The sequence below is a fragment of the Prinia subflava genome, chromosome 6 (assembly GCF_021018805.1).
Source record: "Prinia subflava isolate CZ2003 ecotype Zambia chromosome 6, Cam_Psub_1.2, whole genome shotgun sequence".
Lineage (NCBI taxonomy): Eukaryota > Metazoa > Chordata > Aves > Passeriformes > Cisticolidae > Prinia > Prinia subflava.
The window spans coordinates 13,063,217-13,077,979 of record NC_086252.1 but is presented as its reverse complement, the minus strand read 5'-3'; the positions used below and the strand labels follow the sequence as shown (position 1 = coordinate 13,077,979).

The window sequence follows — 14,763 nt, the reverse complement described above, 5'->3', positions numbered from 1 at the left end:
GTCCAGCAGAAGGTTCCTTGTGTGTGGCAGAGCCATCATGAACTGGAGTCAGGGAAGTTTATGATCCTTTCAGTTCTGTTCCTCCCCTTAAACGTGTGGGTCTGCTTGGTTCAGGGGGTTGGCTCATGGGGCCTTGGCAAATTTGTCATTCAGTGCATGCAGCAATGCTGTGGATCTCCTTGTCTGGAATGAGAAGGCATTGCAGACCCTTCTTGTCTGGGATGAAAGCTGGTTATATTCATTGTGCTTTCAGTCCTAGACCTGATTTCTAACATGTAAGAGGCATGGATATAGGGACTGGCAGAGCACAAGAGGCAGAAACAATGTAAGAAGTGAGCATTAACAAGTCACATGGTTTCAAAGTAAATCAAAACCATACAGAAGTCAAGATAGTAGTGTTTTTTTGTTTTTTTTTTGTTTTTTTTGATGAGGTGAGGGAGGATGGGTGTTACCCTGTACTGTCTCTTCCCTGGGAAAAAAAGCATCTGTCCTGTTTAACATTTATCAGTGACCTGGAGGAGGTGATGGAGGATGCCCAAATTGCAGATGACAGCCAAGGGTCAGTGTGCTGGAGGCTGCTTGTTCAGAGGGACCTGAACAGCACGGGCCCAACACCAACGTGATGAAACTCAGCAAGGAGAAACGTGGAGTCCTGTATTAGGAGTTTCGGACTTGAGTAGCCCTTTTTCTTCAGTTTTCCTGTGCTTTTTCCTCCCCAGTTTTCCTTGCTGACTTTCCCTGAATGTGGCTCAAGACTTGTACAGTCCTACAGACTCTTTTCTACCATTCCATAGTGAGTCTCACAGCCCTGTAGGCATTAGTCCCCCTGAAAGGAAAGGTGATCTAGGCTGTATGGACCCCCATTGGAAGTTTCCAGCTTGGCAAAGCCTTGAGCAGCCTCACATTCTTCCAAAGCTGATTCTGTTTTCAGCAAGAGGTTGAACTGTAGAGCTCTAGGTCCATTCTAGCCTGACTTAGTTATTCTAGAAGTTGCTACTGAACAGTAAATAAATAAGTTCTGGGTTGCTTGCTCCATTTACATCATAACTTACTGATAATAATCTGTATTTTAAGTCTGCATATTGCAGTCTTGTTTGGCCTGTTGATGATACTTCAGTTACTTGTAGGCTGGCAATATACTTCCATTTCTGAATCACTGTGTTGGGTTTGTTAATGCAGTGCTAGCATTAGAAGCTGTATACTGTCTCTTAAAAGTGTTTTTGTTAAATCAGTGTCAGAAATTTGCCAGACTTGTGGACAAATTTTAAACAAGTTATTGTTTAAACAAACTATTTTGTTAAGATGTTACAAATGGTACTTAAAATGTGGCAGTATGGCATCCTATTGCATACTGGATTTTTTATTTTTTCAGAGAATCAACTGTATCAGAAGTACTTGAGGTGTGAGCTGGGAGGCAAATTCCACTCTAGGGCATCTAAGACAGGACTTCTTACACTTAACTACATTAATAAATTCAGGTATCTGTTCTCTGTGTGCTGGGAATGAGCACAGTAAGGCAACAATAGAAAAACTGGGTTTGTAAGTGAGCTTTTAAACTCTTCACAAGATGGTCTGCTTTAATGGCTGACTCTGGTCTTTTTGAGAGGACGGGGAATTCCCTTTTGAACAGTCTTGGTCTTCCTAGACATATGGTGGCTACATTACTTAAACAGTAGAGATTCGAAATTACAGTGGTCCACATCCTGGACCAGTGCCAGGGCAACACAGTTGGGCTAGGATAGCAGTGTGTAAAGGCCAGTACCTGCAAACCATGGACAGCAGTGTTGAGCACCAGTGGGAATCTGGAATGAGAAGTTCTGGGGACTCACGGACTTTTGCAGTTCTGTTCCCTTGCTGACACATGGGGGCTGTGGCTGTGTTGTGGCGAGGTGCAGTAGCACAAACATTCACACAGTTCAGCACCCAGCAGTTTGTGGTTGTCAGAGTTCTGTTGGTTGGGTGCATAAAAGATTATGGTTTTTTTAATTAAAGGTTGATGGTGATTCTTAGATGGCTTTGTGTTTCAGGGGTGGGGTAGCTATGTTAGTGTCCCACCTTGAACACTGAGAAGTGCAATGAGTGTGTGTGCTTGTGTGGCTGGCATGGCATAAGAATAATAACTGTAAATGGGTGCAAAATTGTTCTTTCCAGGACTTAGAGGATCACAGTCCTAGATTATTCTGTTCGTGTGTTCACATAAGTCACTGTGTCTGTAGCATGACCTCCTTGAACAGCTGTTTCTTCTGTCAAAGCTAAGGCAGCTCAGAATTTCATCATGATCACAGTTTCATCAACAAACTTTTGTGATCACTTCCGTCTTAATCTGAGGGAGTAATATATCCTCTTCTAATGCCATCACTGCTCTGTTGTGGCAAAGGATTACAGCAGTCATTTTGTTCTTCAGTAACTCTGTTTTAGCTTTACATGGTTTTATCTGAAATTCCAAAAGAACTGAATAGTGTAAGCTCCATGTGTTGATATTTATCAACACTGTAAATGTTACTTATTAGGTTCTTTTGTAATACCACAGAGATTGTTTCCTGCTGTATTCGGTCCATAAAGCATAGAGGGAAAGACCACAGAGAGAAAGATCAGCAGTGATATTTTTTTGTTGTTTTAGTATTTTTTTAAATTATTTTCTCTCTGAAGTTGTAGCTTTTTGCTCACTACTGAGCACATGCCCCACACCCAGCAACCCTAACATGCAGGGGCACAGATTGACTTCTGAAGATAAATGGGGTTTTTTGAGATCTCCCTGTGCAGTTTTTTTTTGTCAGAGGGAAAAATGTAAAATTTTGATTCATCTTGGCAAAAGTACGGTCTTGTTTCAGAGAGACAGCCCATTCTATGTGGGTTTGATCTTGTCCCCATCACTGTGCTAGAGCATTTTGAGGCTGGGTGGGAATTGTTGCAGTTATCATCTTCTGTTAAAGGTACCTCCTGTTTTTTGTCCTTCCTATTTCAGATTTAGCCTTGGAATCTAATCCATCTGATCATCCCAGAGCAAGCACAATTTTCCTGAGCAAGTCCCAAACGGATGGTAAGCTAAGGTTTTTTCCAATTTAACAAAAAACAGGAAAAAATTGGAAAAATAACCAAAAGTAACAGCTCAAGAACAGTGCCTCCATTCTTTCAAAGGAAAGAGATTAGCAGTTTATGTATTTACATAGAAATGTGTTTGTGGACCATTTTACTTAACACTGAAAATCACTTGATCTTTAAAATGCTTACGTATCATATTTCAGAGTGCAGATCCAAGTAGTCTGAGAGAGCAAGGCTCTCTTCATTAGTGTAATTCAAGTTTCAGGCAATGGTGGGTTTTTTATGACCAAGGACAGTTTCAAAAATTGTTTAAAATTAAAAACCTGTAGTTAAAAATGTAAGTTTACTGTAGTAAATAATAAGCCTAAGCTGTTAGTCTATATCAGTTGCTTTTGAATATATTGTTTTAAACTATTAGAATAGTTTCAGAGGATAAATATTCTCCAGTCCTGGTTTTAGTTATATACATGTATTGGGATTTTCAATTTCTTCACAGATCCTGTATTTACATAATAACTCAATTTTCAATTTCTTTGCGGATCCTGTGTTTACATAATAACTCAATTTTGAAACAGTTGCTATAGCTTGTGCATTCCAAAAGGCTGTTAAAAAGTGGAGGCATTTCTATATTGCACAAATAAAAGCAAATTGTTACAACAGGACATTTTGAAGTTGCAACTAAAAAAAAGTTTAAAATAATATTTTTAAATGCTTTTGTTTCTTTTATAGTTGGTTGTTGTTTGAAGCACTGTTTTGCTAAGAAAGTGATGCACTTGAGGTTGGATGTGTTGATGGAAAGCTGCAGTGTGTCTTAACTTGGCACAGCTTTGCCACAGAAAAGAATTCTTTTGACAGGTCTGTCAGTTGCTGTCCTGCTGTTCAGTCTTGTGGCAAGTGGTAGAACTGTCAGTTGTACCAACTTTGCAGTGCTCACAGAATCTGTGAGCAGTGGGAACAAGCGCTAGCCTGGCTCCCCAGAAGAGATGACACCAAGGAAATGTAAAGCCCTCTTTTTTTGGAGCCTCTAAGGTCATTCTTCAAACAGGCAGAGGGTCTGAGCTGCTCATTTCAGACACCTCTGATGAGCAGTGCTGAAGGTGCAGCTCACATGCTGACAGAGAACAGTCCCTGTGCAGCCTGCCAGCCTTGCTGCACACAGTGTTCAAACTATGTGAAGGCTTGGTGGGAGTAGTATTGCTTTTAAACATCATTTGGTTTTCTTCTAATGAAATATATTGAATTGTGTAGACTTGTGTTCATGTATAAAAAGGCTCCTCTATGTGAGGTAGTAACTATTAAACTGTTCTCTGAAGTTTGTATTAAAATAATTGATTTTTATGGAGTAGTTGGACAGAATAATTTATTTTCTAATTTCCCTTGTTCATCTTTAGTTGACCTTCCATGGAATTAGTAGAATTAATAACCATAAGTTCTCTCTCAGTGAGATGTTATCAGGATTACGAGTTCAAATTTGTGCAAAAAGATTTTAAAAATGTGGATACTCTTTTCCAATTGTCATTTTTTCTAAATATGTAAGAGAATGTGTCCTGCTAAGAGTGGTAATGATCTGAGGTTAGAGCTTTGGAGAGGTGCCTGTCCATGCTGGTCATATTTGTGTACTTCATGCATGTGTGCAGCTCTCAGCTCTCCCTAACACGCTGTTGTATTGCTGCTGTCACAGCTGGAAGTGGAAGCTTGCAGTCTCTTCTGAAAGAGTAACACAGTTTAAAATGATCAAATGACATGGTTGCAGTTATATGATAAATATATCATATTTATCATATGCACAGCTTGTGCCAGCATCTTATATAGTGAAATACCCTTTTACCTGCTGCTGTCTAGTAGGAGGAGAGAGAACACATAAATAATGCTGGACACTTCCCTTCCTCCTCGTGTGCCTTTGCAGGCTCAGGGTGTGCTGGTTCTGCTTCTGTTTGCTGCAGGATATTGGGCATTGTCTGTTTGAACTAGCTGAAATCATCCTGTTTTTCAAGCTACACAGCATCTTTTCAAAGCTGAGATGTTTTTCCCCTTAGGAAAGTAGTTGTTCTTAAATTTACATGTGGGTAGACAGAAGGAGTATGTGGCTTACTAGCTTGATAAAACTTGGTATTTTTTCCTCAAACTACTTTTCTAGACACTTAAAGTAAAATTTGAAACTTAATATTCCCATACTTTAGGAAACTAGGTTAATAGAATGACTTCATTGAGTGTAAATTGGGAAACCTTTCAGTTCACCTTCTTTTTCCCTCTTTCTAGTGCGAGAGAAGAGGAAGAGTAACCATATAAACCATGTAAGTAAACTGGATTCTGTGTAAGTGATACTAGGATATTGGACAAATTCAAGGAAACAACTGTAGTAGTTCTAGGTATATAGTTTTGTACATGTTCCAAATCTTCTGTAGAAAGGTGAAACTGAATTATCCTTGCCCGTCTCTAAGCAATAAACAGGCACAATATCACAAAGCATAGAATGGCGGATGTCAAAAGAATAATTTTTTTTTTGTTGTCAGTCTTAAGCATTTCAAAATAGTAAAGAAAAAAATATAAGCCAACCTGTCTTTATTTTTTTAAACAGAAATAAAACTGCATTAATTTCTCAACCAAAATGGCAAGTCTTCAATGACTTGCTGATGGGGTATTGCTACAGGACGTATTTTCAGAAGTGTATCCAGTATGAAAAGAGAATAATGAACAAATATCATCAGTATGATAAACAAGTGATACTCCATTACTGTTAAAATCTGAAAATATGCTCTGAGCTTTTTCCACAAATATTAGTTGGTTTGGACACTTCACTTACCAAAAAAACAGCCAAAACAAAAAAGATGCAACGTCACTAATAAGTGGATAAAAAAAATTGACTAGTAAAAAGTAAGAATGGAAGTTAGTAGCATAAAGCTTAAAAAACATCAAAATGTCTACTGATAAAGTACTGGTAAGATAATGGTATTTCAAGTCTCTTATTTTGCATGATTATGCAAGGAGTGGGGGTGATTATTTTATCTTTTTTCTCTCTTTTTTTTTTTTTTTTACAATTCCAGCTTTGGTCTGCCAGTACCAAGGTGAAGCATGATTGGAGTGTTTTTGCTGGCAAAGTTCAGCTGGAATGGGAGATATTCCCAGGCAGCAGTTGAGTTTTGAAGGGTGTCAACATTTTCATATGGAAGACTTCCAAGTTTTAGACAAGGCATTTTAAAAAATTCTGGTGAAAACGAATGAATCTTGAAATGCTTGATTAAAATTTCTCCCTCAATTATATGTCCTATCTCTAGTGCAAGGCATTCTCTGAAAATGCTCAGGGAAGCCTGGGTAGGTAGCCTTGGAAGATTTCTTACGATACAGAATGGACAGGATGAGGATGGATGATGGAGCATATTGCTAGCTTTAAATAATAATAGTAAAATCAGGGTAACAGACAGTACTCTGTTTCAGATTCCAGATGCTAAACTGGACATGTGTGAAGGGAGCCATGTCAGCAAAAGGGTTATTTTTTTTGAAACTGTAACATGACAAAAACCCAGATGTTAAACTGGATAACCACAAACTGTAAAGGCATAGGATGTAAAAGAAGGGAGATGGTGATTATGGAGTCACAGGGAAATCTAATAGAGTACATCACAGAGAGGGAAGACTGGGACACAAACTGACAAGAATGGAACGGGGGAGAACTGAGAAAATCAGGACTTGCTGTTTGAGCTCAGCTTTATGTGCTGTAAATTATCTAAAATCATGTTGTGTATTACAAGGGATGTTTATAAATCTGTCTTACACAAAAGAACTAGATGGCAACAGGGTAGCTTACATTGCAGCAGCAACCATCCACAGTCACCACCTGTGCAGTAACCACTTCAGGTGTAAAGCTAGTATTCAGTGTGCTAAACAAAAGCTTACTGAATCTCTCTTCTTGAATGTATTTCAGTTCTTTTCTTCTTTTTTTCTTTCTTTTTTTCCCCGCAAGGTTTCTCCTGGGCAGCTTACGAAAAAATACAGCTCATGCTCAACAATATTTATAGATGACAGCACCGTCAGTCAACCTAACCTTAGAAGCACAATAAAGTGGTAAGGACCCTTGTCATTAACAAGGGCTTGAGTGACTTTGTAAGGGTTATTTGGGATTTTCTGGGGGTCTTGTCTGTTCCAAAGCCAACTGCACCCTTGAATGAGAAGCACAGCACTGCTTCTGCAGGTTGGTCACGGAATGGGTGTGGAGGTTTGGCTCACTGACTGCTGGAGGGAGCCCTTGTTTCAGTGACAGAGCTCATGGACTGTCCTTTTCCAAAGTCCTTCTCATTGTGAGGCAGTGCAGAAGTGTGTCAGCAGTGTGGGTTTGAAGGTTTGTGTTGAGGTGGGAAGTTCAGTTCACAAAGCCAAATCACAAAATTCTTGACCTGGGAAAACTTGAAATGGATTTTGTGTGGAGTTGCGGGAAAAGTTACAGGACTGTGTTTGGTCCTTTCCAGTGATATTAGTCTGCCCTCTAGTTGTGGAAAACCAGCATGTTGCAGACTTGGGGTTTAGTTCTGGCCTTTCTGCCTTTTCTTCACGTACTTGTAGTTTTAGGTAGGTGATAATTATGTTCTCCAATGTCAATGGCTGCTGGAGGTGGTTTTCTGGGTACCAGAAAGTCACTTAGTGCATAGATGATACCAGCTGAGAACTGAGAAGAGTTTTATTGTGCCTGAGGGGAAAGGAAGGCTGAGTAGATTGAGTCCCAGAAGGCTTTACTGATTTAATAGTGTTGTAGAATTTGGAAATGTCTAAGTGCATTTGTTACTTTAAAATTTGGTTTTAGATGAAAGTATGCAGCATGTCACTTCTCCATTTCTAGAGAAACAAAAACCTAAAAGGCTGTGCTTGTGCTGTTTTGAAGTGCTGTACAGCTGAGAGCAGATCAGAACTTTTCATGATAGGCTCCTGTGATGGCAACACTCCTGCTATCACCATGAGTAAAGAATCTGAAATTTGGCCACAGCAGATGAGTGTTAATGTATGAAACCTATTGCCTCACTTAGCAGAGACTGAAATCTGTTCCTGTCCACTTCTTGGATTATGCTGGCATAACACCATCTTTATTATTCTCTTTTTTAGACAGTTCCTAGATTAGACAACCAGACAGGGTTAAAACATATGCAGAATCTCTGCAATGAGATATGTAACATCAAGGAGAACTTACATTTTAGTTGGGAATAGTCCACATTTTCACTACATATCACCTAATCAGGAAATGAAGGTATATGTTGAAAATGTTGCTTAACACGTATTTTGTTGCACAAATATCTGTACAATGAATTTAAAAGTAGTTTGGCTGGCAGATTTGATTTGGCCAATTTCTGTCCAGTTAATCATCAGAAATGAGATGTGTAGTACTTGGGGATGTGAGAGGAGGTCACTGCAAAATGGATCTGTAACATTTTGCACTGAGTGACAGCTTTTACAGTGGAATAGTGCACATGGAATATGCTTTGTTAAATCTTTTTTTCTTTTCTGTTTTTTAGTGTAACTTTAGCAATATTCTACCATATAAAGAACAGGTGAGTGAACTCTTCCTTTGCTGAACATAATGACTTTCTTTTTGAGACAGGGATATAAAATCATAGCATCACTAAGACTGGGAAGAAACTCAAGATCACAGAGTCAAATATGGTCTTGGTCACTTCAGTGACAGCTGATGAGACTCAAGTGAAAAATCTGGCACTTTGTGCTGTATCTGTTTTCTCTTTATACCCTCTCTTGAGCAGCTGTGGAAGGGTCAGTAATGCACCCATCCAATGGCACATAAAACTCCAAAACAGGGAGGGAGGAAAACACACTTCTCTCACCACAAATCAGCTTTTGGACTCTGTTTAGCTTTTCCTGAATACAGAGGTACAGATTAGTTTTGATGGGTGAAGGAATACTCTGTCCATGTACAAATCACTCTGCCATTACAGCTAGTTCCAGCATATGCTTCTGAATTACAGCTGACTTTTTGAAGTAAATGCTATTAATGAGTTTCATGTGGTTTCACATTTTGAGGGAGAACTTCAGTAAGCATAATACAAGAGCATGGAAAGCTATTCATTGTTTAGCATCTTAAATATTTAATTGTAAGGACTCATCATTAAATGCTTTGCAAAAATACAAGGTAGCTTCATACCATATTCTAGGAAAAGCTGAACTATAAAATATGTCCCATGATCCTCTTTAATGAACAATGATTTTTAGTAGAGCATAGCATTACCAATTAACTCTTATTGCTAAACCAGATACTTTTGTTTTGCAGAGATTCTGACAGATCACTGGATATTTTTGATGAAAAATCTCATCCTCTCACAGTAAGTGTAATTTTTTGTCCTCTGCGTGTGTATCAGTAATATCTTGATTTATATAAGTCATAAAAATGTATTAGCACCAGGCCACAGTCAAATTGATCTTAAATTGTCTCTTTGTATATAATACAAGGTGCAAACAGTGACTTTTGAGATCAGCTAGATTATTAACAGAGCCCAGTCTTTCTAAATGTTACAAGCTATGTTTGATTTTTATGCCTTGACTATAAATAGAAACAAGCATGTGCCTAATTCTTTTGTATTCCATGTCTGAAAGTTTCTTGTCTGTCTCTTGTCTTCCCTTCTTTAATACTGCTTTATTAGAAATGTTTTCTGTTTCTTTAGGAAGACATGGTTAGTAGGTATGTGCCCAACCTTTTAAATGACTGCAGACAGGAGAATGTAATACATGAAGCATGACACAAAGTAAGCAAGAGTGAGTCTGGCCTTTAAAAAACAGTAAAGGCAATATTTTAAATCAAATACACTTAAGACTGCTTGCAGTAACAGCAAGGAGCATTCAGGATGTGATTTTAATGTGACTGGTCCTGGTACACCTTTCTAGACACTCCTAAAGTTGCAAAACCTCACAGGAAGCTCAAGAGTGGAGTGTGTGCTTTTCACATCCAGTTTGAGCACTCCTATCCTAATGCCTGTCCTGCAGAACCACTTCCTTTGTTTTTCATATGAAATTAATTTAGCAAAGATTGGGTGGCTTTAAAATTTGAATTTGCTCTGGGACTTACCGGAGTGAATGCAGTACAACCTATTTCACAGCTTTTGCTTGTTAACCAACAGATTTTAATAAGCAATTTAATGTTTATATTTGTTTGTGTTTTATCCCTAAATACGACCCATTGTACTAGGAATTGTACAATACAATATAAATAACTACAACCCTTTACTCAATTAAAATAAAAAGAACTTCAGGACAAGAGCTATATTAGCTAAGATTTCTTGTATGGACTGTAGTACTTCAGAGCAAAAAGTGTGGACCAAAACTATTCTAAATGCCTGAATCTGTTGTTTTGCATTCAAAATTATTTATGTAAGATGGACTCGATCAGAGAATTTCTTTATTTAACAACCTGACATCCTTTGATCCTTTCAGACAGCCTACCTGCTACTTAATGAGAAGAAAATCATTGTGTCCTCTGGGGAACACTTAAAGGTCTCTTCTGTCTTACTGCAGCACACAGAAATAGAGCTATGGCTGACTGTCACACTTCTGAGGGAAAGGCACACACGGCTTGTTAGTTTCTAGAGCAATGGTGTTTTGCCTGGGTACCTACTGTTCCTTCAGAAAGGTTAATTATAGCAGGAAGAAATCTCTGAACACCTTGTCTTCTAAAGATGCAGTCACAAGGAGTCCACACCAGGCTCTGCTGATCCTAATGGGACCCAGGTACCGGTATCATGGATTTAGTCACAAATACCAGTCTTGGTGCTTCCTTTCTCAGTTCCAGTGTCTTGGTTTAAGACAATTTAAAAGGAGAACGCTCTGGAATAAGTTGCTTCCCTGTATAGGTTCAACGAATCCCTTTCCACCAATAAGTAATGAATACAAGTAGATGTAAGTGAGAAAATAAGTTTACTAACAAACAAAACAGCAACAGGCAAAAACTAACAGTAAATAACTGCTAAATAGCAAACTGCTGAATCTCACACCCTGTGGGAAGAAGGAGAGACCCAAAAGGCCAGAAATACCCTTCCCAGGATGAGAAAGCCCTAACTACAGTCTCTCTGAGACCAGAAAAAAAGCACCAAAAATAGAACCCAAAAAGGGCAAAGCCTGTGCTTAAGGCAAGACCAAGCAGCCAGCAAAGCCAAGACCACACAGCAGCAGGGCCCAGCTGCCTTCCAGAGCTGAGTTGAAAAGCACCTGGGATAGCACCCACCCATCCCCAGCTTCCTGCAGCAGGGTCCTAAAGAGACTGTGACTGTTTGTGGGCACAGATGGATGGGGAATGCAATACCACTTTGGGTTACCTCAGAACACCCAGTCAGCAAAAATGTACTGTCAGATGTGCTTTTGTACCATGTGTGGCACAGGAATGATGAGTGTTCCTGCTCGTGCTATGCCTAATGTTGCCTGTGCCCCTTGCAGAGATAACTTACCTCTGGTGGTTAGTGGGATATTAGAAAGCTGTGTGGACAGGGCAAAGTTAACTTCCCTCTGCATTTACTTGACTTTACTTGACTTTAGCTCCCCGGCTATTTTAAACCATAAAACCACAGGAAAACGCTGCTTTGCTCACCTTACAACCACTGAGTGTCAAGCAGGTGTGCTGTTCTTAGCTGCTGTCCTGACCATACTGTGTGTCTAACTTGGACTGTGGACAGAAATCTATTCAGGATCAGTCTTGCAGAACCAGCGTGCAGAGTTGGAGCTCTTGAAGTTTCATCCCTCCAGAAAAAGTGCTGAATATCAGAAATATCTCAAACACTTACTTTAGGATTGCTTTTACAGACTGTTTATTGCTGAGCTTTTCTTCTCCCTTGTGTTTAGAAAGAGTTTAGCACTGTGTTGGAGTTATATCTAGTTGTTCATTAGCTTTGTTGTCTCTCTGGAGTCTCTCAAGAATGAGTCCTATGAAGACAGTGTAAATTACCTTCTAGTTCTACCTCTGACAGAATTATTGCCACATGTTCTTCAGCGCTTCCTCAGCTGGAAGAGGAATCTCATGAAGTCTGTTAATTCTGCCTTTTGAGGAGCTGTTGTTTCCCTGTGTGTATATACCTGTGATTTTCCTGCAGGGAGAAGCTTTTTTTTTACATCTCCTTCAGTCTGAAAAATGTTCCAGGGACAATAGTTAGCACCTGCAGTGATGGTGGCAGTTCATGCTCTTTCCTGTTGGCCCTACAGATCAAACAAGAGTTCAGAAGAGAGATACCAGCTAAAGCTACTCAAAACACTAAAGTGTTTTGTTTGGAATGTTTGCAATATTGCCAGGCTGCTTCTTTCAGTGTATAATTCTGTTCTGCCTCTGACAGGAAATGGGTGTATACACCTCGGTGAGAAGAAACACCCTGTTCTTTAGAGTCAGTGTTAAGTAAGACAGATTTTCAGTAACTCCAAGAACTTTGTTTCAGCGGGAAGAGGTCCCCGATGACTACTACAAGCACGACCCTGACCACAAGCACATCTACCGGTTCGTCCGGACGCTCTTCAGCGCCGCCCAGCTGACAGCGGAGTGTGCAATAGTGACCCTGGTAAGAGGCGCCCTCGGGCTGCAGCTCCGGCTTCGGGAGGACTTTCCCCTCTCCTCACTCAGAGAACCGGCCTGAACTGACATCTAAATAGCTGAGAGTATCTCATGAAACCCTGTTAATAAAGGCACAGTACAAGGGGGTTCAGTAGAGATTTCTAAGTAGTCACAGAAGTGATTAAATAAAAGGGCAATTTCCTTTTCAGGGTATAAATATGTAATGCTTAATTACTTATCCAATAAACCCTGTTTGTTTCATAATACATAACTGCCTGAAGGAGCTTGAGAAGAGCAGAACAGTGGGATGCTGTAAACAGTGGGCTGTGATGAGATCATACACAAAGATGCTTTTTATTTCACCCGTGTGGAGGGGAAGGTGTGAGTTTTGAGTTCATATTAACCAGAAGAAGTAATACTGCCTCAGGGGATCAAGAGTCAATCCTATAGGAACTCTAGGAAAGGATCTTTTTCATTAAGTCCTTCAATCATTGCCACCTTTCTACCAAACTTTTTTTTTAATTAAGCCAAAGAGCTTTTTTCCCAGGTGACATGGAGGTACTTAGAGTATAAGAATGATATTAAGAAAATAATCTCATTACAGTTTGTTGTTTGATTTCAGAAAGCAGGATGGATTTAAAAATGTATCAATGACAATGTTTTTTTATTTATATGTATATATATATATACATATGTGTGTGCATATATGTATATGAAAGGAAATTTAAAAACCACAACAGGTATAATTGCTACTTTCGACTGTCTCTCAAACTGCATTTTGTTGCACACTAAACTTCAGTCTTTGTTGTGGCTTTTTTTTGAAAAATGGTGTGAAAAGAGATCAGAACTGTCAACAAAGGACAATATAGCAATTAAGCAAACTTAGCTTGAAGGACTCCCTTTAATAAGGAAATGAGTAATTTAAAAGGCTGAATATTTAAGAGCTGTTGAAACTGAAAGTATTTGGAGATTTTTGCTTTTTCAGACAGGGAAGCAATTTTGACAGAACAAGATGACAGCTAACCCTGGGCCAACTATGTGAAGTGTTTACAAAAAATGGAGCTAGTTTATAAAGTCAGTTTTACCACTAGATGGCCCTGTTATTATAGGAACACCTTTAGGCTATTTGAAGGCTACAAGCCAAGGATAGGAAGAAAGCATGAGGAAACCTCAGTGACAAAGATTAATCCTTCCCATACACCTTAAGAGGTGGAGCTTCCCTTACCCACTGATTTCTCTAAAGCTACATTAGAAACTTGGATTTAGATGAGGGAATAGAAAAGTAAAAACAATTTATATTCAAGTTTGAAAGTGCATATTACTTAGTACAATGGATAATTATAGGAGTGTGAATAGTAGAGAACTTTCAAGAAAGAGATAGATTCAACATTCTAGAGCAGGTTTGAGATCTCAGGGGAGGAAAAGACCAAGGCACATCTTTGGACTAGGGAATGTCTCACTGCCTAAGCAGTTGGTGATAGAGATGAAGGGATTGAAGTCTGTTCTATACAGGGTAAAACAGAAATAGCACTAAAGGCCTTTCATTGTGGAAAGACAGCCATTAACACATCTTTGTCCCATCACTAGAGATCCAAGTGCAGGTTTTAGCACTTCCTGTTAAGCTGCAAGTGCTGCACCTTAACCATGCTGCCAGGCTGATGTGATGCTGAGGGATTTGCTGTGCAGGCAGCCCCTAGAGAACCTGCCAGTGAAGGGGACTCTGTGCCAGGGCTGGAGCAGTGTCTCCCTGAAGGAGCAGTGCTCACCGCTCAGAACTCACTCCTCACTAGCTGCCGTGTACCCCGGAGGTCCAGCCCTTGTGGGATGATTAAAAATGGAACCTGTAACCCCTGAAAGTTTTGATTCTTAAGTGTAGGTAGTAATCAGTGATACCTATGTTGCCACACTTAACAGTCATAAATAGTCATATTGGACTGGCATGTTTGCTGCCCAGCTCTGCTCCCCGTTGTAATTACACACATACAATTGTGGGGTTTTGTTGTTTGGTTTTTTTCCTTCTTCTTTCTATAGGTTTATTTGGAAAGGCTTTTAACCTATGCAGAGATTGATATATGCCCTAGTAACTGGAAGAGGATAGTCCTAGGAGCTATTCTGCTGGCTTCTAAAGTCTGGGATGATCAAGCTGTGTGGAATGTGGATTATTGCCAAATACTCAAGGACATTACTGTTGAGGACATGTAAGT

General features: G+C 39.5%; 1 protein-coding gene across 1 annotated transcript in view; it reads left to right on the top strand.

Moving 5' to 3' along the window:
• Positions 1-14,763, top strand: part of CCNYL1 (cyclin Y like 1) — a 33,091-nt gene that overhangs the window by 9,572 nt on the left and 8,756 nt on the right. The window contains exons 2-8 of the mRNA XM_063400312.1: positions 2,966-3,040; positions 5,302-5,336; positions 7,004-7,104; positions 8,541-8,576; positions 9,308-9,359; positions 12,447-12,566; positions 14,591-14,757. Coding sequence (XP_063256382.1) covers positions 2,966-3,040; positions 5,302-5,336; positions 7,004-7,104; positions 8,541-8,576; positions 9,308-9,359; positions 12,447-12,566; positions 14,591-14,757 — 586 coding nt within the window. The remainder of the gene's footprint in view (positions 1-2,965; positions 3,041-5,301; positions 5,337-7,003; positions 7,105-8,540; positions 8,577-9,307; positions 9,360-12,446; positions 12,567-14,590; positions 14,758-14,763) is intronic.